This window comes from Canis lupus, chromosome 1 (genome assembly GCF_003254725.2).
Source record: "Canis lupus dingo isolate Sandy chromosome 1, ASM325472v2, whole genome shotgun sequence".
Lineage (NCBI taxonomy): Eukaryota > Metazoa > Chordata > Mammalia > Carnivora > Canidae > Canis > Canis lupus.
This window is the reverse complement of record NC_064243.1, coordinates 68,009,751-68,033,804: the sequence shown is the minus strand read 5'-3', so window position 1 is coordinate 68,033,804 and position 24,054 is coordinate 68,009,751. Positions and strand designations below refer to the sequence as shown.

General features: G+C 39.3%; 1 protein-coding gene across 3 annotated transcripts in view; it reads right to left on the bottom strand.

Annotated features, from left to right (window-relative positions):
• Window positions 1–24,054, bottom strand: part of LAMA2 (laminin subunit alpha 2) — a 583,497-nt gene that overhangs the window by 95,753 nt on the left and 463,690 nt on the right. For all 3 annotated transcript variants that reach the window (XM_049115400.1, XM_049115407.1, XM_049115415.1), the window contains 3 exons: window positions 20,826–20,942; window positions 19,956–20,119; window positions 18,505–18,643 (listed from right to left, as the gene is read on the bottom strand). In XM_049115400.1, coding sequence (XP_048971357.1) covers window positions 18,505–18,643; window positions 19,956–20,119; window positions 20,826–20,942 — 420 coding nt within the window. The remainder of the gene's footprint in view (window positions 1–18,504; window positions 18,644–19,955; window positions 20,120–20,825; window positions 20,943–24,054) is intronic.

Genomic DNA, 24,054 nt, shown 5'->3' with positions numbered 1-24,054 from the left:
TGCAAATATATTCCCTTAGCTTGTAGTTTATCTTAATAAATGGTTGGATTTGATTTGTAATAACTTTGTCAAGAATTTTTACATCTATGTTTATGAGGGATACTGATCTATAATTTTTTTTGGTAATGTCTATGGTTTGTATTGAGTGATACTGGCCTCATAGAATGAGGTGGGACATATTTTGTTCTCTTCAATTCTCTGAAGAATGTATTACTTCTTTAAATGTGAAATCATCTGGGGCTGAATTTGTGTGTGGGATGTGGAGTGTGAGGTGTGTGTGTGTTTGTGTGTACATGAAGGTTTTTAAGTACAAATTCAATTCTTTAATTGGACATTCAAATTATTTATTTGTGAGTTTTGGTAGTTGGTAATTTTCAAAGAATCTGTCCATTTCATTTAGATTGTTGAATTTCTGATATAAAGTCATTAATAATTTCCCCTTTTTTGACCTGTCTGACTTTACTCCTTTTGTTCTTTTTTAATTTTTTAAAATATTTTTATTTATTCAGAGAGAGAGAGAGAGAGAGAAAGAGAGAGAGGCAGAGACACAGGCAGAGGGAGAAGCAGGCTCCATACAGGAAGCCTGACGTGGGACTCAATCCCGGGTCTTCAGGATCATACCCCGGGCTGCAGGCGGTGCTAAACTGCTGCGCCACCTGGGCGGCCCCACTCCTTTTATTCTTGATATTGGATACTGGATATTGATTTTTTTTCTGACTCATCTGACTGATTATCAACTTCTTGATCTTCCATTGGACCTTGGCGCCTTTATCCAGCAACATGACCTAGCCATAGCTGAAGTCCATCTGCTGATAGACTTCCCTGCTCCTAATTTCCTGTCTTCCTGCATTTATGAATTGAGGATATCACCTCTCTCTTTTGCTCCCAAGCATCTTGTCTTTCCTATTTTTCAGGAAGCCAATAATTTCTTCCTGGATTTTTAGTCAACCATTCCTTGCTCAGGTAAGGAAAGGAAAGGCAAGGAGGCAGGAGATTTTATATAAAAAAAGATTTATTATTTATTTGAGAGAGAGATTGAGCGAGCATGAGTAGGGGGAGGGGCAGAAGGAGAGGGAGAGAATCCTCAAGCAGACTCCCTGCTGAGTGCAGAGCTCAACGAGGGTCTCGATCTCAGGACCCTGAGATCATGACCTGAGCTAACATCAAGAGTTGGACACTCAACTAACTGAGCCATGCAGCTGCTCAAAGGAGGCAGGAAATTTTGGTGTGTGGAGAGCAGAACAAGTATTTCAGTTGCAAAGGACTGTGGAGTTTAGAGTTTAGGGCAATATGAAGAACGAAGGCTATTGGGTAGACTAGAGTCAGTTTCTGGAAAGCTCGAGTGTCAGGCTGAAAACACTGGGCAATAAGGAACATGGAGCCATTGAAAGCTTCTGAACAAGAATGTATGGTCAGAGCCTTAGTCCAGGAAGATGAACCGGGCAGGTGTGTGGCAGGAAAAGGAGACGCCAGTCGGCGATTGTAATAGAAAAGGGAGCTGTCACTCAGGAAAGGGCAGTGGAGAAGAGAGGTCTGGGCCTCAAGGAACATGGAGGAGTAAGAGGTTTCAATGTTTCAAGAAGCCCTCCAAAATATTCAAGGGCTGACGGCACACGAGTGTCAGTCATAAACAGTGCAGCCACAACCCGGGTTTGGAAGACAAGCCTTTCATGTGATAACAGAATGAAAAACACTAACATGTAATGGATGAACGGAACTGTTTCAGCTCATTGGAATTTGGAGAGCTCCTTTTCCAACACTGCTTAGTAAGTCACCGAAGCACATCAACAATATCAGGACAGGTGATGAAGCAGCATTTTCCAAGCTAATTATGCTTCATACATATTCATAAGCATTGCATCTGAGTTTCTGAGCTGTGTCTACGGCATATGTGAAATATAAATGAGGTTCTCAGAGTTGCAAGATAGGTTGTTTCTTGCTTTTCAGAAACTGCATTTTTATAAGTAATAAGTTCTTTCTGTGTGTATATGTATATATATAAATTATATAAGAATGTTTATTAAAATATCTCATGCACAGTAAAATATTATATGTAGGCTGCTGTTTTTATTAGTTAATAATCAGTTGCAGAAAATATGAGATCATTAAAGACATTATTAGAGAAGGAAAGATACAGAAAAAAATGAAATGTTAAAGTCTGCGAAGATTTTGCAGAGGGCTTGGGATTTAATTGGTTTTTAATACATGTTAGTGTTCTTATTCCTACTATTGGTTATATAGTCATAGAAACTCTTGTTAAAGTATCTTGTCATTTTCAAAGGAAGAATATAATCACTTCCTCTATTTAGAGACAATGTCTAAATACCTGTTTGAATATAGATGAGGGAATTGATTGATTTACAGAACACAAGTTTTTAGCTGTCTCAAGCACCACAGTAAGCTCCAGAGATGGGGACAGTCTGCCTTTCCTACTAGAACTATAGTGGAGGACAAACAAAACAATCCCTTATAAAGAAATAATTACTACCATAACAGAGCATGGAAATATGGCAGTGTTTTGTTGTCAGACGAGGCCCTATTAGAGAAGAAGATGCGAATATGAGACCTGAAGTTCAGCTTAATTGGATGGTATACCCGTCTCCCGGTGATTTATTATTTTTTAAAAAAGCAAATTTAAAAGCTGTTGTTTATATTACCTTCTTTTTTTAAAAAAGATTTTATTTATTTATTTGATAGAGAGAGAGACATTTATATTACCTTCTATATTATACTTTTATTACTTTTCTAAGTGGTCCTCAAATAATTACTTTATTAGAGATAGAATTTCTGAATTCATTGAAAGAGTTGGCTCTAAGGACAGATGGAAGAGATTTCTTTTTGCTTTTGTTTTTATTTGTTAGAGAAGTGATTGAAAATTCATCAGCATGGTTTATGACTTATTCCATTGGTCCCTCTTTATGAAATAATTTATTTTAGAAGTCTTGCATATCTCCAAAGGGGATAATATGCAAAGATATTATGTAACTTAAATGATTTTAAGTTTAAAAAATTTTTTAAATAAAGAAGTGGTTCAGAATGTGCAGGGATATATGTAAAGGAGGGTGATTAGCTGCAATGTGTTTGTATGAAGTGTTAATCAGAAGAAATTTATATTCAGGTTTGTTAGACTGTTGTTAAAAATCAGGGAGAAATTTCTTACTAGAGTAAAATAAATTCTCAGAAGAAATGGTGGAATCTAATCCTATATACATTGTAAAAGATGCAATTTTTGAGAACATTGAAAAAATGTGCATGTGATGTTAATTAGATAATGATAATATATCAAGCTACAAAGCAGTTATGTAAAAATTACCCATTTGCAAAAAAACTGTTTCCATAGGAAAAGGTATGTGCAGATCAACAACATTATAAAAGTGATCATTTGTGTTCAGTGGGCTTATGAAAATTGCATATTGTCTCCCTTTGCTTGTCTGTGTTTTCTACTTTTCTGTAACAGATATGAACTGCTTTTGTAACATTTAAAAGAGATCACAGGCAATTTTGAAATAAGGAAATCATTATACATTGGTTTTAAAGGTGTTTTAATATGACTGTATTTTTAAAAATACTACAGAATATGAAAATGAAAGCATAAATAAAAAGTGAGGAACAAACAACCCAGGGAGATGGCCTTGGCTGGAAATCTGTTGAAAGGCTATAGATCCGGGCCCTGAACACTATGCTCTAAAATGGGAGAGGTCTTAGAGGAGTCTCGTGGAAGACTGGAAGCCAGTGAGTGGAGACAGGAGACTTGGATAAGATAGGAATCCTCAAAATTGCAAGTTTAGAATTTGTGACTGTGAACTTTCAGCTTGTTGAGAACACTGAGAAGGACAATCAAGAAGGGATTTAAAAATATATAACTAAATGAGAATAGATTTTCACTAATTACAGCATGGCAGCCCCTGTTCCAGCACCTATGGGTGCCTCTAGCTCACTGCAATGAGGCAGGAACTGAACAATCGGACGGGGGCTAGAATGGGCAGGTACTATGAGAAATCCTGGATTTATTCATGGAGCTGGAGAACACTCCCAGAGACCATGATATATATATATTTTTTCCAGTTAACGTCCCAAGTCCAACGCGGCATGGGTGTCACCTACTGATGCCTGCACTTGGTAGAATTCCTAAATAGTGAGTCTGAGAGCACAGCTGCCTTTAATGAAATTGGGTCTTACCTATGCTGCATTATAGCATCACCCCAAAAAGTTGCTATGTTGCTGAGTGATGACACAAACTTATGCCCTGAATCTTTAAAAATGTTAATGCTGGATCATAAAATGGAAGTTTGCTTCTTTGTTTCCAATAGATTTTTAAGTATTATTGACTCCAGTGAACATATCATACACAGAGAAAATCACTAAAACCAGGGTGGCTTGGTGAATACTATTTTTACATATAGAGTCAATATTTTTTCTAGGTGACTTAAGAGTCTCACTTTTTTTTTTTTTTGGTCCCTGACTTTTTCTATTTGCTATTGTGTGAATTGCTCAGTTGTTAGATAAGTTGCTGAACTGCTGATGGAGAAAAAATGCTCACCAATCTTATTGGCAGATTCAACTGGCAATATCAATTATGGCTTTATGTCATTTTCCCATTTTTTTTTTTTTACAGTCATTTTCCCATTAATACTATACGGGTGTAAAATTTAAATTCCAATGATTGTAGATATTAATGAGAAGTCACAACTGCCGTTTGGATGACTTTTAAGCAGTGGTTGACAGAATAAAATACGAGGCATATGTGATTTAAAGTGTACAACTTGACCAACAGCATATTTTATTGAGCCTTTTGAATGCAATATGTACTTTGCTAATATTTGCACAGTCCTTTTTGTAGGAAATAAAAACTGAACAATGACTTGCAAGTATTCTTTATGTATTTTGGTTCATCCAATTACACAGAGCAAATACTAAATAAGACAGACTGAAGAGAAGATATGCCATATTTCTAAATAAACACTCATTAGAAATGCCTTAATGTTTAATCATACTACTGCAAGATTCACCTTGTTTACCCTTATGATTTATACACCAATAGCAATGATGTCAAAGAATCTTGCTATTATAAGGACTTGAAAACTAATAAATAAGAAGAAATTATTAGGAATAATATTATTAAAGGAACGAATAATAATAGGGAAGAAAGGAAAACTTATAATAAAGGAAAAGAATAAATTATCTGGGTAAAAGAATGTATTATTTTTATTAGTATGACAAATGAAAACACGCGATTATTATGGGTTTGTGGACAGGTTAGAATTCTAATGATCTCTGATTACCCTGTGTGTTGTGTTTTGTAATTCTATTTACACATTTAGTACATTAAACATATCATCCAAAATTTAAAAGATTTTAAAGAGAAAATTTTATTTTTATTTATATTTTTATTTTATTTTATTTTTTTTAAAAGAGAAAAATTTAAATGTGAACATGCTTAATACCTTGTACTTACCGATAAGTAGCTCCTGAGCACCTCTGGTAAGTACTGTAACCAGGCCAATGAAGACTAAGAAATGATCTTACATAGTTGTAGATTGAATGCTAAATCAGATAAAAATATTTGGGCTCTAGGAACTATATTTACCATAAGAATCAAGTGAAGTGAGAGGTCAGAAGAGATCACACAATTCACTCAGTTTGAAGGTAGATCTTCTAATTCCCAAATTCTATCCTGCTGCCTTCTTTTCCCAGCTTGATTTAGAAATTCCAGCGCAACACTAGACCCTGATTCTGACCAATTAAAAAAATTCCCACATGACATCTATATTCAAACAGGTATTTAGACATTGTCTCTAAATAGGGGAAGTGATTATATTCTTCCTTTGAAATTGTCTTCTCAAAAAAAAAAAAAAGAAATTGTCTTCTCTCTTCAACTTTCCTATATCTTGTGACAATATAAATATCTCGTCAATTCTGGAATTCTGATGCACCCTGGTCATTCTAGATTCCTGCCATCAGTGTTTGGGGACAGGAGGTGGTAATTTACATTTAGTGAGCAGCTACCGTGTATCAGGTGTTAGCTATATGGAAATCATGGAATACTGTGTGAGAAATAGTGAAAAAGTGAAATACTCAGAGGGTCAGTTGTGGTGATCTAGGTTTCTGACCACGAGGGGTCTATTATAAGCTTACATTTTTTAATTCTGGAGACATCGTTTTCTGGAAAAAGCAAGTAGGAAGAACACAAAACATCACAGTCCCCAAGCAGTGAAATAGCACGGGAGCCCATTGTGCCCCACAGAGAGCCTGCAAGAAAGTGGGCATCTGCCAAAGCCTGGGGGTCCTGGTGCGGTGCAGCCCGCATCTGACCCAAGGGTTTGTGCCAAGGGCCACCGCAACTGGCCAGCCAACTGCTCACCACGCTGTGTGCCCTGGTGCATCTCACTCTGTGGGGATGCTTTTTGACTCATCCAGCCACCACACGGGGTAGTGGAGACCCTCAAATGTGCCCTTCCCATGAGGAAGTAAAATATAGGAAGAAAGCAAAAGACGCCTCAGAAATATGGATTATTTAAAATCTGAATTTTCGCTAAATTCTACCCCTGAAACTAAGACTACACTCTATGTGAACTACCTTGAATTTAAATAAAATTTTAAAAAAGAGATTTTTTTTTTTTTTTAAATCCAATGTTTGAGGAAAACACACTGTTTTCAGGAAACAGTATCAAGAGACTAGATAAAGTGGGATAAGTGTGCAGGGGAGATGGTGGGAATTAAAAGTATGGTGGTGTAAGGAAAAGGGTCTGACTTCAGCAGAGGCATCTTCACTTGGCAGGACAGACACCTTCTGTCACCACATCAACATGGGTCTTTAGGGCTGTACGCCCCCTCAATCCGCTGCAGCCCCTGTACCCTCACCTTGCTCAGTAGGGCCAGGAAGGAGGCACACACCGTCTGCAGGAGGCCAGGCCTCAGGAGCAACAGGTGAGATAGAGGATGAATCAGGAGAACAGAAACAGAAAATGCCCTGCAAGTCCTTTTATGGAGCAGAGCGCTCTTTCCCGTTCCCTGTAGCCCGGAGCACTGGCCACCGACCCCGAGTGCCCCGCACCTGCCCCTCTGGGAACAACCGAGGGGGGCTTCGAAGGAAGAGCTCCCAGTCACGCGGCCCTAGCCGGATACAAATGTTATGGAGATGACATTGTGGAAGTTAAGGGGTAGAAATTGGGAGGAGGAAGGCGAGAAAGGGAAACACAGGCAGGATGAGGACACAAAAGTCTGCATCTCACCCAGTGGGGAGTGCATCACTGACTGGACAGGAGATGAAGCTCCAAGCTCACGCACTCACGTTTAAAAAAGACAACAGTGAAGGATCGAAGCATGGTAACCCACCTACATGGGGAAATGGGCGAGAGGGAGAGTGACAGGATATGATTAAGGGATCTCCGTGTCATGCGTCACCGCAGTAATGAAACAGATGACACCCTGCAGTCGTCGATCGCAGGAGAGCATGATAGTGGGGTTATCAAGACAGAGAAGGACAAGAGATCGTTGGAAGGTTTGGTGATGAGTGGCCCAGGGGGTGTGAGTTTCCAGGTGAGACAAGCTAGGTCAGGGGATTGTCGCTAGAAATTTCCCACATCTCAAAAAAAAAAAAAAAAAAAAAAGAAATTTCCCACATCTCTTTTCAATTGAAAAGGAAATGAAATATGGGTGCATCATGAATCTTTAAATAAATGAATAAATAAATAAATAAATAAATAATAAATAAATAAATAAATAAATAAATAAATGTAGGGCCTCTTGTGAAGGATGAGGGTTGCTCTTTCATTTCCAGGAGCCTTTCAGAACCACTTTCTTTATATTTTTTCAGGGCAGAGCTTCCTGCAGAACAGATTCTCAATTTCCTCTTACTTTCATTTTAGTTAAAACACTTAACTAGGAAATAATTTAAGTATAGCAATAAGAACAGAAATTAATATAGATACCTGTGTCCCCATCATCCGTATTTGACTTTTTACTACATTTGTCTAGATCTTTAAGAAAAAAAAACATATTTGGATTTACTTTGATAATATTTTATTTAAAGTTTTAGATCTCTATTTATGACTGACCTATAGTTTTTCTTTCTTGATCCTGTCTTTTTTTAAAGATTTTATTTATTTATTCATGAGAGACAGAGACACAGGCAGAGGGAGAAGCAGGCTCCATGCAGGGAGCCTGACATGGGACTTGATCCTGGGTCTCCAGGACTTTTTTGATCCTGTCTTATACAGCGCTCCGGGATCAAGGTTATACCAGATTCATAAAATAAGCCAGGGAATATTTCTTTTTCTCCTCTTTAAGATGTTTTGGATATCAAGGCCTTGAAATTCTGGTAGATGTTATTATTTTGCAATGTGTAGACTATTCACTACCGACTCCACTCATTTACTGACTAGACTTCTACTCAGGTTTATTTTTCTTTATGAGTAAATTCAGATTTATTGTCCACTTCACCAAGCACTCAAATTTATTTGATGAAAGTTGCTCATGTACTCACATAGATCCATATTTATAAAACCTACATTATCTCGATAGTTCCCTTTCATCCCTAATCCCATCCATATGTGTCAGCTCTGCTTACTTAGTCTTATTTTGCCTGTTTATTGTAAGAATCAGCTTCCTAATATTTTTTCTAGGTCATTAATTTCTGCTTTTATTTGTATTCCTTCCTTTAAACATTATTTTTAACTTCTGGAGCAGAAACTTTAGATAATTAGGTTCAGTTCCCAGTTTTTCCTAATAACTGCACTTCAAATTTTACTTGCCATTTTGGTGCCACTTTATATGATATGTACAAGGTTTTTTTTCCATTTTGTTATTCAAAATTTTGTGGTTGTAATTTCGAATTATATTCTCCTTTGACCTATGAATTTCTTCGAAGTGTGATTTTTTTTTAATTTCAAACATTTTGGGGGGACACTGTTTGCATAGTTTTTAAATTTTATTGCACTGTGATCAGAGCATACAATGTAGATGGTATTGGAGCCCTGGGATTTACTTATATTTGCTTTTTGATCTAGTTCATGGTTAATCTCTCTCATTCTCTCTCTCTTTTTTTAAGTTTCACAAGTGCTTTATCTAATGGGGCATATAGAATTAACTATTGATACAGAGTTCTAAAGACCATGAAACCAAGCTTGTTTATTGTACTTTTCAAATCTGCATCCTTACATCTCTCTGCTTGACCTGTCAACTTTTGAGAGAAATGATAAAGTCTCCCTTTATTATTATCACAGATAAGTTGACTTCCTCATTCTGACATTTGCCTTTATTCATTCTTAGGCTTTGTAGTTGTTACGACTTTGTGGGTTCAAGATTTTGTAGTCTTCCTGCTAACCTGATCCTTTTGTCATATTGTGATGCTTTTCTTTATCTCTCATATCTCTCTTTTTTAAAAAATATAAAGCCTACTTTGATTATTAATGTTGGTACACCAGCTTTCTTCTGGTTAGCGTTATGCTGGTGAACCTTTGGTATCCCTTCTTTCTCAGTCCTGTGCTCTTACAGTTAGTGGTATTTTGTGTACACCCTGCACTGATGGCTGCATTTGTTAAACATTTTCAAACCAATGTAAATATTATTGTCATTTAACTAGTGATTTTAATCTGTTTGCATTTATGGTGAAGACAACTTGAAACTCAGACTGTTACTGCTCATCAAAAATTCTACGTGCGTGTTTTTCCCAGCCTCTCCTACAGTTAGATGGAGGTATGTGATGATTCCTGACCAACAGACCAGACGGGGCCCGGGCCAAGGCAGGGAAGGGTGGGCATGTCTCTCCCGTCTTTCTCTTGCCTTGCCAGGACAACCTCGGAGACTACACGGTGTGGCGCAGCTGCAAGGTGGAGTAGGGTTGTCTGACACACATGGGGTGCGACATGAGACATAAATTTGGACTGTGGTAAGCAACTGATTTTTTAGGGGTTATTTCTTGAGGTAGCTAGTAATGATTACTCTGCTACCTAAAATCAAAAATACTCTGTATTTTGATTCTATCACATTTTGGGTTTTATATTTACCATATACTTTTTTGCTTCCATTTTTCTATTTTTTGCCTTTCAAAAAATTGATCAAAAATTCCACTCTCCACATTTTTCTTCTCTTCACTTATTTGGAAAGTATAGCTGTTTGTTATGGTTAAATTTATGTGTCAGTCTGGCTAGGCTATGGTAGCCAGGTTTTAATTTTTTATTTATTTATTTATTTATTTATTTATTTATTTATTTATTTATATTTTTATTTTTTTTTTTGGTAGCCAGGTTTTAGTCAGAGTCTATAACTTGCTGGGAACGTGTCTCTTCGATGTAATTCCCGTTTAAATCAGCAGACATTGAGTAAGTCGTAGAACTCTCCACAAGGTTTGGGAACCTCAGCTAAGCAGTTGATGACCTTAACAGAAAACACTGAGCTCCTCCCAAAAAGAAAGAATTCCGTCTCCAGACTGTCTCTGGACTTGAGGCTGTATCAACTCTTGCCTGGTTCTCCATCCTGCTGGCTTGTCCTGCTCAATTCAGACTTGACAGGCCCACAGGGGTGTGAATCAATTCTTTAAACCAAATTTCAGAAAATCTCTGTACCCATCCAACCATCGATCCATCCTATCAGTTATTTCTCTGCTGGAGCATGCTGGCTCACGTTGCTATTTTTATTCTTCTATAATGTTTAATATATATTTATTTATCCTCAATGTTAAGTTTAATCCTCAATGTTTAATATATATACTTAACAAAGTTTAAATCTAAACAGTTTTTTACTCTTTTCCCAGAATTTTAAGGACTTTAAAAATTTCTACCTCTGACTATCTGCACATTTTCATGTGGCTGTTCTCTTATTCTTTTTGTTCTACTTTTTAAAACAATTCTATACATTTAGTAATTATTTTCACTAGGATTTTCACAATGCTTAGATTGTATACATTTACTATTTTTCTGTTCACATTGTGTCTTTAATCCCCAGTTTCTGGATTCTGTTGACTTTCTTTTAGAAGTGCATTTTATGGTAGCTCAGTGAGAGTCTGTGATTGGTAGACCCTAGGTTCTTCTCTGAAGATGCCATTATTTTGTCCTCACCTCTGCATGAGGCATAACAGGACATGGAACCCTGAGTTGGCAGGAATATTATATAATTAAATAATATACCATGAGGATATTAGTACATGGTCTTTCTACTTCTATTGTGACTTCAATGGGAAGGATGTTAACTGGCAAATACCTTTGTAGATAATCTGCATTTTCTCTCTAGATTTTTTCTTAAGATTTATTTATTTATTCATGAGAGACACAGAGAGAGAGAGATTGAGGCAGAGACACAGGCAGAGGGAGAAGCAGGCTCCTTGCAGGGAGCCCGACGTGGGACTTGATCCCGGGACCCCAGTGTCACGCCCTGAGCCGAAGGCAGGCGCTCAACTGCTGAGCCACCCAGGCGTCTCTCTCTCTCTGGATTATTTTAAGATTTAGTTTTCTTTTTCACTTTGGCTTCTGTCAGTTTAACAGTGATCCTTCCAGGTGTGGACTTGTTTTTATTTATCATGATGGTTTTCCTTAATTTGAGAAATTGTATCTTTCACCAGTACTTGAAAATTTTCAGTATCTCTTTGACCATTACTGCTCCTCATTTTCCCTCTTTCAGTTTCTGGAGCTCGTCATGGACTCACATTTTTACCATCTGCATTCCTTGCCTCCTAAACTCCTTTTATATTTTATATTTATATTCCTTGACTGTGTTTGTTACATTCTGGACAATGTCTTCAACTCTTTCTTTCTAACTAATTCTCTTTTCATCTGTTACTACTATACTGTTTGGCCCTCCCATTCAATTTTTAATTTTAGTTACTATATTTTTCAGTTTTATTTTTTTTTCTTTTTAATTTTAGCTATTTTCTTTTTTTTTTCCTTTTTTTTAAATTTATTTTTTATTGGTGTTCAATTTACTAACATACAGAATAACCCCCAGTGCCCGTCACCCATTCACTCCCACCCCCCGCCCTCCTCCCCTTCTACCACCCCTAGTTCATTTCCCAGAGTTAGCAGTCTTTACGTTCTGTCTCCCTTTCTGATATTTCCCACACATTTCTTCTACCTTCCCTTATATTCCCTTTCACTATTATTTATATTCCCCAAATGAATGAGAACATATAATGTTTGTCCTTCTCCGACTGGCTTACTTCACTCAGCATAATACCCCCTCCAGTTCCATCCACGTTGAAGCAAATGGTGGGTATTTGTCATTTCTAATAGCTGAGTAATATTCCATTGTATACATAAACCACATCTTCTTTATCCATTCATCTTTCGTTGGACACCGAGGCTCCTTCCACAGTTTGGCTATCGTGGCCATTGCTGCTATAAACATCGGGGTGCAGGTGTCCTGGCGTTTTATTGCATTTGTATCTTTGGGATAAATCCCCAACAGTGCAATTGCTGGGTCGTAGGGCAGGTATATTTTTAACTGTTTGAGGAACCTCCACACAGTTTTCCAGAGTGGCTGCACCAGTTCACATTCACCCAAAAGCATAAGATACCTAGGAATAAACCTAACCAAAGAGGTAAAGGATCTATACCCTCAAAACTATAGAACACTTCTGAAAGAAATTGAGGAAGACACAAAGAGATGGAAAAATATTCCATGCTCATGGATTGGCAGAATTAATATTGTGAAAATGTCAATGTTACCCAGGGCAATATACACGTTTAATGCAATCCCTATCAAAATACCATGGACTTTCTTCAGAGAGTTAGAACAAATTATTTTAAGATTTGTGTGGAATCAGAAAAGACCCCGAATAGCCAGGGGAATTTTAAAAAAGAAAACCATATCTGGGGGCATCACAATACCAGATTTCAGGTTGTACTACAAAGCTGTGGTCATCAAGACAGTGTGGTACTGGCACAAAAACAGACACATAGATCAGTGGAACAGAATAGAGAATCCAGAAGTGGACCCTGAACTTTATGGGCAACTAATATTCGATAAAGGAGGAAAGACTATCCATTGGAAGAAAGACAGTCTCTTCAATAAATGGTGCTGGGAAAATTGGACATCCACATGCAGAAGAATGAAACTAGACCACTCTCTTTCACCATACACAAAGATAAACTCAAAATGGATGAAAGATCTAAATGTGAGACAAGATTCCATCAAAATCCTAGAGAAGAACACAGGCAACACCCTTTTTGAACTCGGCCATAGTAACTTCTTGCAAGATACATCCACGAAGGCAAAAGAAACAAAAGCAAAAATGAACTATTGGGACTTCATCAAGATAAGAAGCTTTTGCACAGCAAAGGATACAGTCAACAAAACTCAAAGACAACCTACAGAATGGGAGAAGATATTTGCAAATGACATATCAGATAAAGGGCTAGTTTCCAAGATCAATAAAGAACTTATTAAACTCAACACCAAAGAAACAAACAATCCAATCATGAAATGGGCAAAAGACATGAACAGAAATCTCACAGAGGAAGACATAGACATGGCCAACATGCACATGAGAAAATGCTCTGCATCACTTGCCATCAGGGAAATACAAATCAAAACCACAATGAGATACCACCTCACACCAGTGAGAATGGGGAAAATTAACAAGGCAGGAAACAACAAATGTTGGAGAGGATGCGGAGAAAAGGGAACCCTCATACACTATTTTTCAGTTTTAGAAATTATATTTGCTTCTTTTACAAATTTTCATAGTCTTTAGTTCCTTTTCCATCACTCTTTTCTATTCATTCTTTTAACATTTTAACAACTAAACAATTTTATATTCCCTTTCAGATTTTTCAATACTCTCAGAATCATGTCAGACACCTTGCCTGCTTATCCTCATTCCTACTTGGTTATTTACAGTATATCTGAGCAGATATTCTATAAGATAGTGTATCTTCCAACATGCTCGAGAGGTTTCGGTAGCTAAGCCTAGTACACCTGCCATTAATTTCTCAGCTTGTAAAGCCTTGTATCATATGAAAGGTATAAATTTGGACCTCAGTCCATAGGCTTGTGATTTTAGCATCTTATGAGACACATTTTTCACAACTGGGGGCATGAAAAGAAACAAGGCTTCTAGGAATGTCCCTGAGCTGGAAGGCATGAGTGTTCGTTAATGGACAATTGCTCCAGAGTCTCATGTTTTTGCATGCCTTCAATCTGAGACTCCTCCTCTTGTAGGTTCAAGGTGACGTCTGTGATGTCTTCTCTCCCTGCCTTGTCTTTATAATCCCAGCCCCTAGACATTATGATGCATAATTATGTGCCAAATTCACTGAGCCACCAAAGTTCCAGCTCTAGAGTGTGCCATTCTGTTTTAACCGCCCTCTGTATTTTTAGATCTCCTTTTGTTTCTTCTTTCTAAAGTGAAGTATGTATTAAATTGGGGGAGTTATAATTTATTTAACATTTCTATGAATTTCTAACATCAAGATGGATCTGAATTAACTCAGGCTGTATGTTGTCAGAAATCTCTGGCTTTCCTTTCAGTTGTCCTTGCTTCCTATCAGAGTTTTTCTCCCCACTCATCTGCCACATAGGAGTAAATTTACAAAACTCTAGTTTGTTCCTTAGACTCTTGATCCTAAAGCAAGAGAAAACTCCTTTTGAGGTTTCTATGGATTTCTACTCTCCTGTTAAGGAATAAACACTAGAAGATCCCTTACAACAGCGGTTCATGTATTTATTAGAATCAAGGCTTTAAACTTATTTTTAGGCATATTTCCTCCTATAAAATATATTTATTTTTAGACTTTCCCCTCATCGCTATAGTTTATCTAAAGCCTACATCTTGCTTATACAGCACTGTTCTTTACAATATCCCTATTCTGGTTTCTATGAAAAAAAATACATTACTTACAAATTGCTTTCATTTTCTTCTGTATTTTATATTACTTTTTCTAGAAATGGCTGGAAAAGACCACGCTAAAGATTTTTAGAATGATGGCTCCCTCAAATGATGGGTAATTGTAGCAAGTAACAGAACTTGAATTTTGAGAATAAAGAGAAAGAACACAGTGTACTGGAGTCGAAGACCAGCACAAATTTTTCTATTTCTAATGCTCATTCCAGTGAAGATCAGACTGAAGACTGACACTAATTGAGAAAGGGGAGCCTGGGCTAGACAGTATGAATGGATATTGTTGGTGTGTGTGTGTGTGTGTGAGAGAGAGACAAAGACAGAGACAGAGAGAAGAGAGAGACAGAGACAGAGAGAAGAGAGACAGAGAAGAGAAAAAAGAGGAGAGAGAGAGAGGTGGAGAGGAGAAAAGTGAGAGGAGGGGGTGGAGAGAGAGAGAGAGAGTTGGAGACAATAGCTCAAGGATGAATAAGAGGGGACCCCAAAGAGAGGAAACCTCCCTTTGCCAGGGGGAAGTGAAAGAATGATTTGTTTTTGTTTTGTTTTTGCTTTTAAATGCAAGATACCAACCGGAAGTGATGACTGCCTAAATTTCCTACATGGAAGTATATGTGAGATAGCACATTCCATTGACTTCGAGAGAGGGAGAGAGAGAGAGGAAAGGAAGGAAGATGACGCTGCAGAATAGGTGAGACTCTGTGATAACTGCCGTGTGATGCTTCCTCATGATCTTAAGGAACCAGAACTATGGAACTCATTCTACGTAGCCCTTCTTTTCATTGTTGTTGTTGCTGTTTGCTATTGGAAGGTACTAGATTCAAGTGCACAGCATCTGAGACATTTCCAGTGGAAAGGGCAGAGGGCCTCCTGTCCCAGGGCCGCTGGTGGTCATTCCAAGCGCCCAGCGGCTATGAAAGCTATTTGTCCACGTACTTCTAAAACCGGATCTAGCTGATAACATAGGTTCTAAGGTCACCTATCATCTGGAAATGTTTGAAAAAGGTTTAATTTTCTGTTGTTCTAGCATCGCAGGACTTTGTATAGCACCAAAGCGATTAAGATTAGAACAAAATAACCGGATCTTCATATTCTCTTTTCTAAAGAGTGACACATTTCCCTTCTCCTTTCCTCACACGAACCAATGAGAGGTACTAAATGAGATGTTATTGGAGATTGTGTGCCAGGAAAACAAATGCTTTATAGTATCTTCCCATCCTGACACTAACAGAAAAATAGTGTTTGTTTCTTCATAATGTCTACATTTTCAAAATATTTCATTTCGGTATTTAAGTGAATGATGTATGCAGGACACATAGCTATTACTCTCTACATAGGAATGCTCCCCTATAATTGTTAATTGTATACAACCTCCACTGGCTTATTATTTAGTTGAATGATCAACTTTCTCTTACTCACATTTTCCTTGACTTCCTTCTTGATTGTGTTTGTGTTTACAAATAGGTAGACTTAAGTAGATTTTTAAAAAGTGAAGTTGGTAAAAATGCTGTCAGTTATGCTTTGAGGTCATTTCTACCATTCGTTTCTGTCCTTATGGTATTTTCAGTGCTTTTTATATTTCACATTATCTCACGTCCGTTTTCTTGACAGTAGTAATTGGTTGTTTCATTGCTTGTCTAACAGGTCTTTTTTCTCCTTATGTGAATTCCTGCTTTGTTTCTTTGTCCTTTCTTTCTGATTCACTGAAAACACTTTTCCTTCTCTTTTGGGTGAGACTCAAATAAGTAAAGGACTCTTCTGTATTTTTGTCCTTGAATTCCTCCATACATAAATAATAATCTCACTCTTCTCCATTTATCCAGCAATAATACCAGGTCTTATACATTTACAGAAAGCTAGCCCTATCTATGTAATTGCTTGACTTAACGGTCAGCAAATATATTTATTTTCTAGTAAAATAGAACTATATTATCATGACCTTAAAATTGAAACTCTATTTTTTTCTGTTCATAAAAATTTTTTTCTGGGACAAATCAATCTTCTTTGAGTTTGTGGATAGCCACTTGATAAATAAGTGATACACTTTAGCATTTATTTTGTCCTTTTTCAGACATTTAATTATTTTTATGTAGGATATGGAAAGAGAGAAGGAATGATGAGAACAAGAGGACATGTAGCAATGCATTACGACTCATTCCAGCTCTATGTTAGAGGCTGGCTGGATTGTCACATGTAAGCATCAGTGCTGAGAAACGAGAACATTTTGTGTCTGCATAAAAATGACAGCCTTCTACATATAAAGTCATAGTATTAAATTTGGGTGAATTAAACAGCTCTGTAATAAAAATTATTAGAAGTCTATAAAGATGAAGCAATGGCAATAGTAAGATTTTGATTGGTACAAATGATTATAGATGCACTTGAAAGATATTGGTTAGAATGACATTCATTCACTCCCTCATGAATGTCTATTATTTGCCAGGCACAGGGCTAGATGTTAAAAATGGTCCTACAATAAAGCACTGGTTAGATGAAAATAGTGAATTTGGAAATTTGGGTCTTTAAAATAGAAGATTTATGAGAAGATAGATAATTTAGATTTGAAAAACAGGTTCATTTTGAAAAAAATGACTAGGCATAGAGGAGTTTCTGCAATACTTGTATCACAATTTTGAGTATGAAATAAACAGAACATATGGTATTAGAGCTTAGTCCAGAGGGACTAAAACAGTAGTAACTGCTGATGGAATATGATGTTTTCAATACGACCATGAAATAAATAAACCTTCTAAGAATGTGGTAAATATCTTTATTATCCTTGGGATCCAAAAACACCTCTGTGCCCGATACCAAAGCAAAACAAGTATCGATCTGTTTCTCTAACACTAATTTTGTGTGTATATTTCATTCACAGTCTAAGGTCCAATCAAAGTTTTTTCCTCCTGAAATTCTGATGCGAAGACCACAGGAGTTCAAACATTTTAACTCCTCCTATGTTTCTTATGAAATGTTTTTTTTTTTAGCCTAAAATAGTATTATGAATGTGCATTGCATAACTTATTTACAAAGTGTTGCCCTACATGTAAAGAATGAAGATTTGTCAGTATTGAAGATACTCAGATAATGTGCTATACTTGGAGCCCTCAAATTCTGAAATATTATTTCCAAGTGTATTTTGAACAATAACAGCAGCCAAAGATTGCTTTGAAGGTAAAGGTTTTAATTGATAAAAATAGTATAAATAGTTGAGAAGCATATGATTTCATGTGTCTTATGAAATGTACACTTTCTAGGCAAACTTCACATATAACCAATTTGTGAGCGCATTTAAGCAGTGGTGTTAATTTTCGGGGCACTTTCCCATTGATGGTATTTGGAATAATAGCGACAGACTTCCCTGTCCAGAGCCCTATGTTTAACTGTTTTTCTTCTGTGAGTTGGTGGCATAAACTGCTTGGCATCTGCAATAATTTCAAGACCCTTATCAGCAGTAGAAAGTAGTGAGAGATTGAGAAAGGAGTTCTATTATGATTATAGCACATTGAAAGTTTATTTTGGACATGATTTAAAAGGAGCCTTTGAAAGTAATTCAAAATAAATATTCTGGTTTACTGGGATTTTCCTGAGCTCATTTAAACTTGAGAAATTTCCTTTAGGTATTTGTTCCAAAAGACTGATCTGCATTTTTAGTACATAACACTATTTGTTCTTACCAGTTTTGTAGCTTCATGAGCAAGACCCTTGGCTTCTTGGGCAATTTTCTCAGCTTCATCAATAGAGTCCTTGATATGGCTGTAAGCATTGAAGGCTGCGGTGGCATTGAATGAGATGTTTTTAGCCTCATCAAGGATTCTGTTGGAATCACCCCCAAAAAGAACATCAGAACAGTTGGTACTCAAATGAAGAACATTCTACTTATAACAAATATGGCTTCCAAATGATCACAGCCAAGATCATTATGATTCCAAGTCATAATGAGGTACCTACTTATTGTATTATATTGTAGTTTTCAATTTAAATTCATATTCCTAAGTAATTCAGCTATGAAATACTACCAACATATTTTTAAATACCCATAGTATCTTTCAAAAATTTCTGCAGCCACAGACACCGTGCAACTGTGAGCAGCGAGATGATCCTTTATGTCATTTGTAAAGCACGCCATATGTCTCAGAACACTTGCACCATATTCCTGGAATGAATTTCACAAAGTCTCTTTAGGGGAGATGTACTGCCCAGACGAAGACAAGTGAATCCCAGAAGGTTAAATAGCTTGTTCCAGGTTACGTGACCGATACTCACTAATGAAGGACCTGGAGCCTGCATCTATGGACTTCTTGTTTACAGGCTAAGTGGGCAAAAGTTTACTATAACATGAATCATGCATGAATTGTGCCCAGGGTCTTCAAGCATTAATATTTTTCCTTTGTATCAATGATATCAAGCCCTAAAATAGAACTCACACATGTTATATATTAAATAACAGACTTGAGGCAATTATTCTTGGGGCTTATAGGACCGATATTTACTAGGATGATCCCAAAATTGTAGGGGAAACTTACCAGTTATACTTAGAAGGCTATTTCTAGGTCAAACACACCTTGCCACCCCTCCCTCCTTCCTCTGACCCATGTAAGAGTCCCAGCTATAGTGAGCTGTTATTTCACAGGGAACAATGTAGTGTCTCCCTGGAGTTTGAAATAGAAAAAAAAAAAAAAAAAAAAGACTTGAAGGCTATATATGGGGGCCATATTTTCAAAAGCCACTCTTCTAACAATAAAGAGTTTCGATTTCATTAAAAACATAAAAGTAGAATTTGAAGCAGACTGTGTGTTTATATATTATTATTTAAAATGCTAATAAGGCAACTGCTGTGCTCACTAATAAAGAACAGAAAATATTTTTTTCTTAGTATAGCCTAAGGCTATGTTCACTCCCTACCAAGCCATATTCGAATCCACTTTTAACTCAGACTTTTGATGCCGCTTCAGTGGAGCTTTGCCCAGACCCTCCTAATTAGGCTCTTCCACAGAAAGGCCATGTAGTTCGTATGTTCATAATTAGTGAAATCAAGATCTGAAAGAGATTTTCTACCATTTCCGCTCGTCACAACTCTTGGACAAGTGTCAAGATACATAGACGTTTCCAACAACAAATGACATACCCATCAAGGACAGCAGATGAGTCATTCAACTGAGCCGCGTGGCTCTCAGCCTGGGACACCTTCTCAGCAAGCTTCCTGTCCTTTATTTCCTGGGAGAGGTCATCAATTTTATCTTTAAGCTCCTCAGACATGGGCGGCAATTTAGTTTGAATGTCTTCAACGTACTGATACAGAGAGACGAGAGGGCATTTTAAGTAAGCGAATCCACACCTTCTCTCAGTCACTAATCTCTCTAGGAGATATAATTACACACACTTACCCTTTTTATGAAACCTCAACTTTACTAATAGAGCAAAAAGAGAATACAGAATAAAAGCTGTTATTTAATGACAAAGATTAGGAAATATATGGGGCAAATTTACACCGGGAGGAACCTAACTCGCTTTTTCTCAGAAAATGCTTCTTCGTAGGTATGAATGTATAAATGCTAGTCATCGGGATATTTCAGGCTACATGTGCTCCTCTTGCTGTAGATCACAGAGTCGACTGCCTCACACACTACGTTGGAAGTCTGCTTACAGGTTTACATTTCTCTTTTAACTAATGTCATATAAATATTGAGGCAGGTTTTAAGAGCTATCCTGGGAACAAGAAATGCCCTTCATCACTGAGGAGGAAATGCAGGTGTATAGGGTGTTGTGTGTACTCTCCCGCAGGAGCTCGCGTCTATTGGGAGAACAGCGAGGTTCTAACTGGTGCCAAGAGCGTGGCACGGTCACAACGGAGTCATGCAGAAGCGATGTGACACCCACGAGAAAAAACATACAACTAATATTTGCTTATGTCACCGAGATTTTTCAGTGTTTCCCACTTATGACAGCCTATGCCATTATTATTTGCTTTTAACGTCAGCTTTCATGAAATACTCACCTCTATGACTGAGTTGATTGCCCCTGCAAGACGGTTGGCTTCGTCCAGTAGGTCGTTGCCTTCTTTCAGAGTGTTCTCCGCTTGCTGTTTGCCGCGCTCAATAGCCTCCTTCTTTCTCTGTGGTACAGGAGGAACAAAAGGTCAAGATGCCCTTGGGAGGAAACCCCGTCCAGCCCAGTTTCCTTCCTTCCTGACCTCCTTGAGCTGAGAACACAGGCTGTGCAAAGCCAGCGCGTGTCGTGCTGGATGAGAGGGGCTAGACTACACGGCCAGTCCGTCCAGGGTCACTGTATTTAAATGCCTCTATGGGGACTTTCTTCCTCGCAGTGTGAGAAAGTCACCCAGGAGAAGAAAAGTTATGTGCTGTTAGCGGAGGAGTCGAGAACTATTTCTGAAGCAAGACGGACACCCGTGTTTAAACTCGGGTGTGAGTGCTGGAGATGGGTGGCTGCAACGTGCTGGCGCCCTGAATCACACGGGACCTAGACTGACATCCCAAGACAGAAGGCCAACGGGGCATTTCGGGAGCACACACCTGAGCAGACTTTGTTTACTGGAGTTCTGGAAAAATTGGAAAATGTGAGATTTTTAAGGGAACTTAGGGGAAGTGCTTTTCAAAAAAAAAAGAGAAACGAACACATAGAAGAAAAAACTTAATGGACGGTTCCATTAAAAACGAAGCAGGTTCTAATTTTTCCTTGGTGCTGACAGCTCGCTTCCGAACCCATGGAGCTCAGTCCTCGCCGACGGGGGGAAAATCCAGGAGAGAAGGTATCGTTATTTTGATATTTGAAGGGTACCTTTGCCTAACATTTTTCCCCCTTAAATGTCTCACTCATTCTTCCAATCACTTGTGGTTGAACCGGGTCCACTTTACACCTCTGTCATTGATGGTTCCTTAGGGATGATAAAGCTGCTCTCACATGGCTTTCCACGTCCACCTGAGCCAGGGAGCGGCATGGGCTTTCCTCATTTAACTCTACACTAACTGGCACGCTCCGGTGTTTATCACCTTTTAAAAGACCAGCAAGCTGAACAAATGATTTGCGGTCACACCGACCCCACTGATTTCCCACCGACTGATGGCGCAGGCCACAGGGCAGCCGCACCGACCCCACTGATCCCCACCGACCAACAGCTGGGAGACTGGGCAGCCTCACTGACCCCATTGATCCCCACCGACTGATGGCCCAGATGACAGGGTGGCCACACCGACCCCACTGATCCCCACCGATTGACGGCCCGGGTGACGCGGTGGCCACACTGACCCCACTGACCCTCACCGACCAATGGCCAGGAGACGGGGCAGCCACAACGACCCCACTGACCCCCACCGACTGGTGGCCAGGTGACAGGGTGGGGCAGTGGCTCCACCCGTGTTCCTCTGCTCCCCCAGCGCTGGCGGCCACCTGGAGCCCTCGCCCAGGGCTGTGCTCGGGGCCTCGGTGATGCTCTGGGGCCAGCATCCCAGGCGCACATCTGCTCAGCGGCCGGAGGGAGCCTGGCTGCCCTGACGTCCTGGAAGATCACCTCGCCCTCCCGAGCCCTGTGCCTGGGCTCTCGCGACTGTCACTCCCCTCATCCCTGCTATCAGGCTGTCCTTTTGGGGTCTCTAGCTGACGCTCCCAGCCCACACTCACCCGCGACAGGTCAAACTGCCTCAACTGAGGCCTGCGAGGCCAGGAATCGTTCCTGTGGGGCTCAGACACGTGGGTGGCCCACTGCCCGGGGCTGTCACATTGAACACACCCCGCTGTCCCCTCCCCTCCCGGGCCCCTGTGCTCCGTCCTAACACAGAATGAGTCCTCGAGCTCCTGAAAGCCGCTCACAGACCGCCCACAATGTGACTGTGATTCATGACTCCACTATTTCAACTGTTAAGGGTGGTTTTCGGGATAAGGCCCAAAGTCCTCACCTGGATCTCAGGATGCACCAGGATGCACCACGCCTGTCTTCTCCCCCCACAATCCCTCGCCTTCCCTTCCTAGGAGCTCTGCACTCCAATCCTATCAAACCGCTGCATTTCCCCTCAAATGCCTGGCATTGGCTTTTTTTCCACCTCCGTGTCTCTGCATGTGGTTTTCCCTATTTCTGGGATATTCTTTCTTTTCTACTTTGAGTGACTGGTTCTCATCACGCAGGACTCAGCACACTTCTCATGTCCGCTGGGAAGCCCTCTTCAACCCGGGGGTGATTTGGATGCCTCTCCTTTGGAGCTCCATGATGATTACCCTAGGACACAGAGTGACTTAGTTCTGTGTCCCTCCCACTAAGTACAAGTCACTTGAAGTCATCAGAGACGCTGTTTTCTTCTTTATGCCAGTGGTTCTCAAACTGAAGGCCACATCTGAATCACCGGAGGGATTTTTAAAATACACGTTACTGGGCTCCACTTCCAGTTTCTGAGTTGATAGGTTTGGGGCAGGGCTCAAGAGTTTGCATTTTTTTTTTAAAAACAAGTTCCTAGTTGGTGCTTGCGTTGCTGTTCCAAGGACCGCACCATGAGGACCAGGGTCTGAGACAATCAATTTTTTGTGTTTGTGCACATTTCTTGAACTTAGTAGGGGCTCGGTAAGTGTTTTTAGTCAAAAATATATCTTTGTCTCCCTAAAATAAACCAGTGACACTTGACTCGGTCTTCAGGGTAGCACCTTCCTTGTGAGCACAGGCCAGTGCAGTCACCTATTTAAAATCCATCGGATTAAATAAATAAATAAATAAATAAATAAATAAATAAAATCCATCGGATCCATCTGATTGAATAATGAGCTGTAGCCCTGGCTCTCCAACCAGTATGCACATGGGGGCACCCTCGGGGGAGCTTTAGAATGTGGCCCCTGGGCTGCAGCCGGGATCGGCAGCTTGACACTCCGGGGAGGAGCTCAGGGAACCAGCCTTTGGCTGGGTTGGTGGGTGTAGCAGGATCCTGGGATCAGCGTAGGAAGCCCTGGCCACCAGGTGAGCTGTGCCTTGCTCCTGTTAGTTGCCTCGGTGCATCGATTTCTTGCAGTGAGCGTTGAACAAGCCTGTAGTTAGCGTGACACATAAAGCAAAAATGCTGAAGGGACCGTGTAGAATGGCAATGTGACCACATGAGCTCCAGGCCTGTCCGGGCTGCCCAGAGGATGGCTCCTGGATTTAGACATCACTGGAAGGAAGGAGCCACGAAAGGGCCACTTCCTGCGCCCCTAGAACTCTTCCTTAAATACTTCCCGAATGCTTATTATGC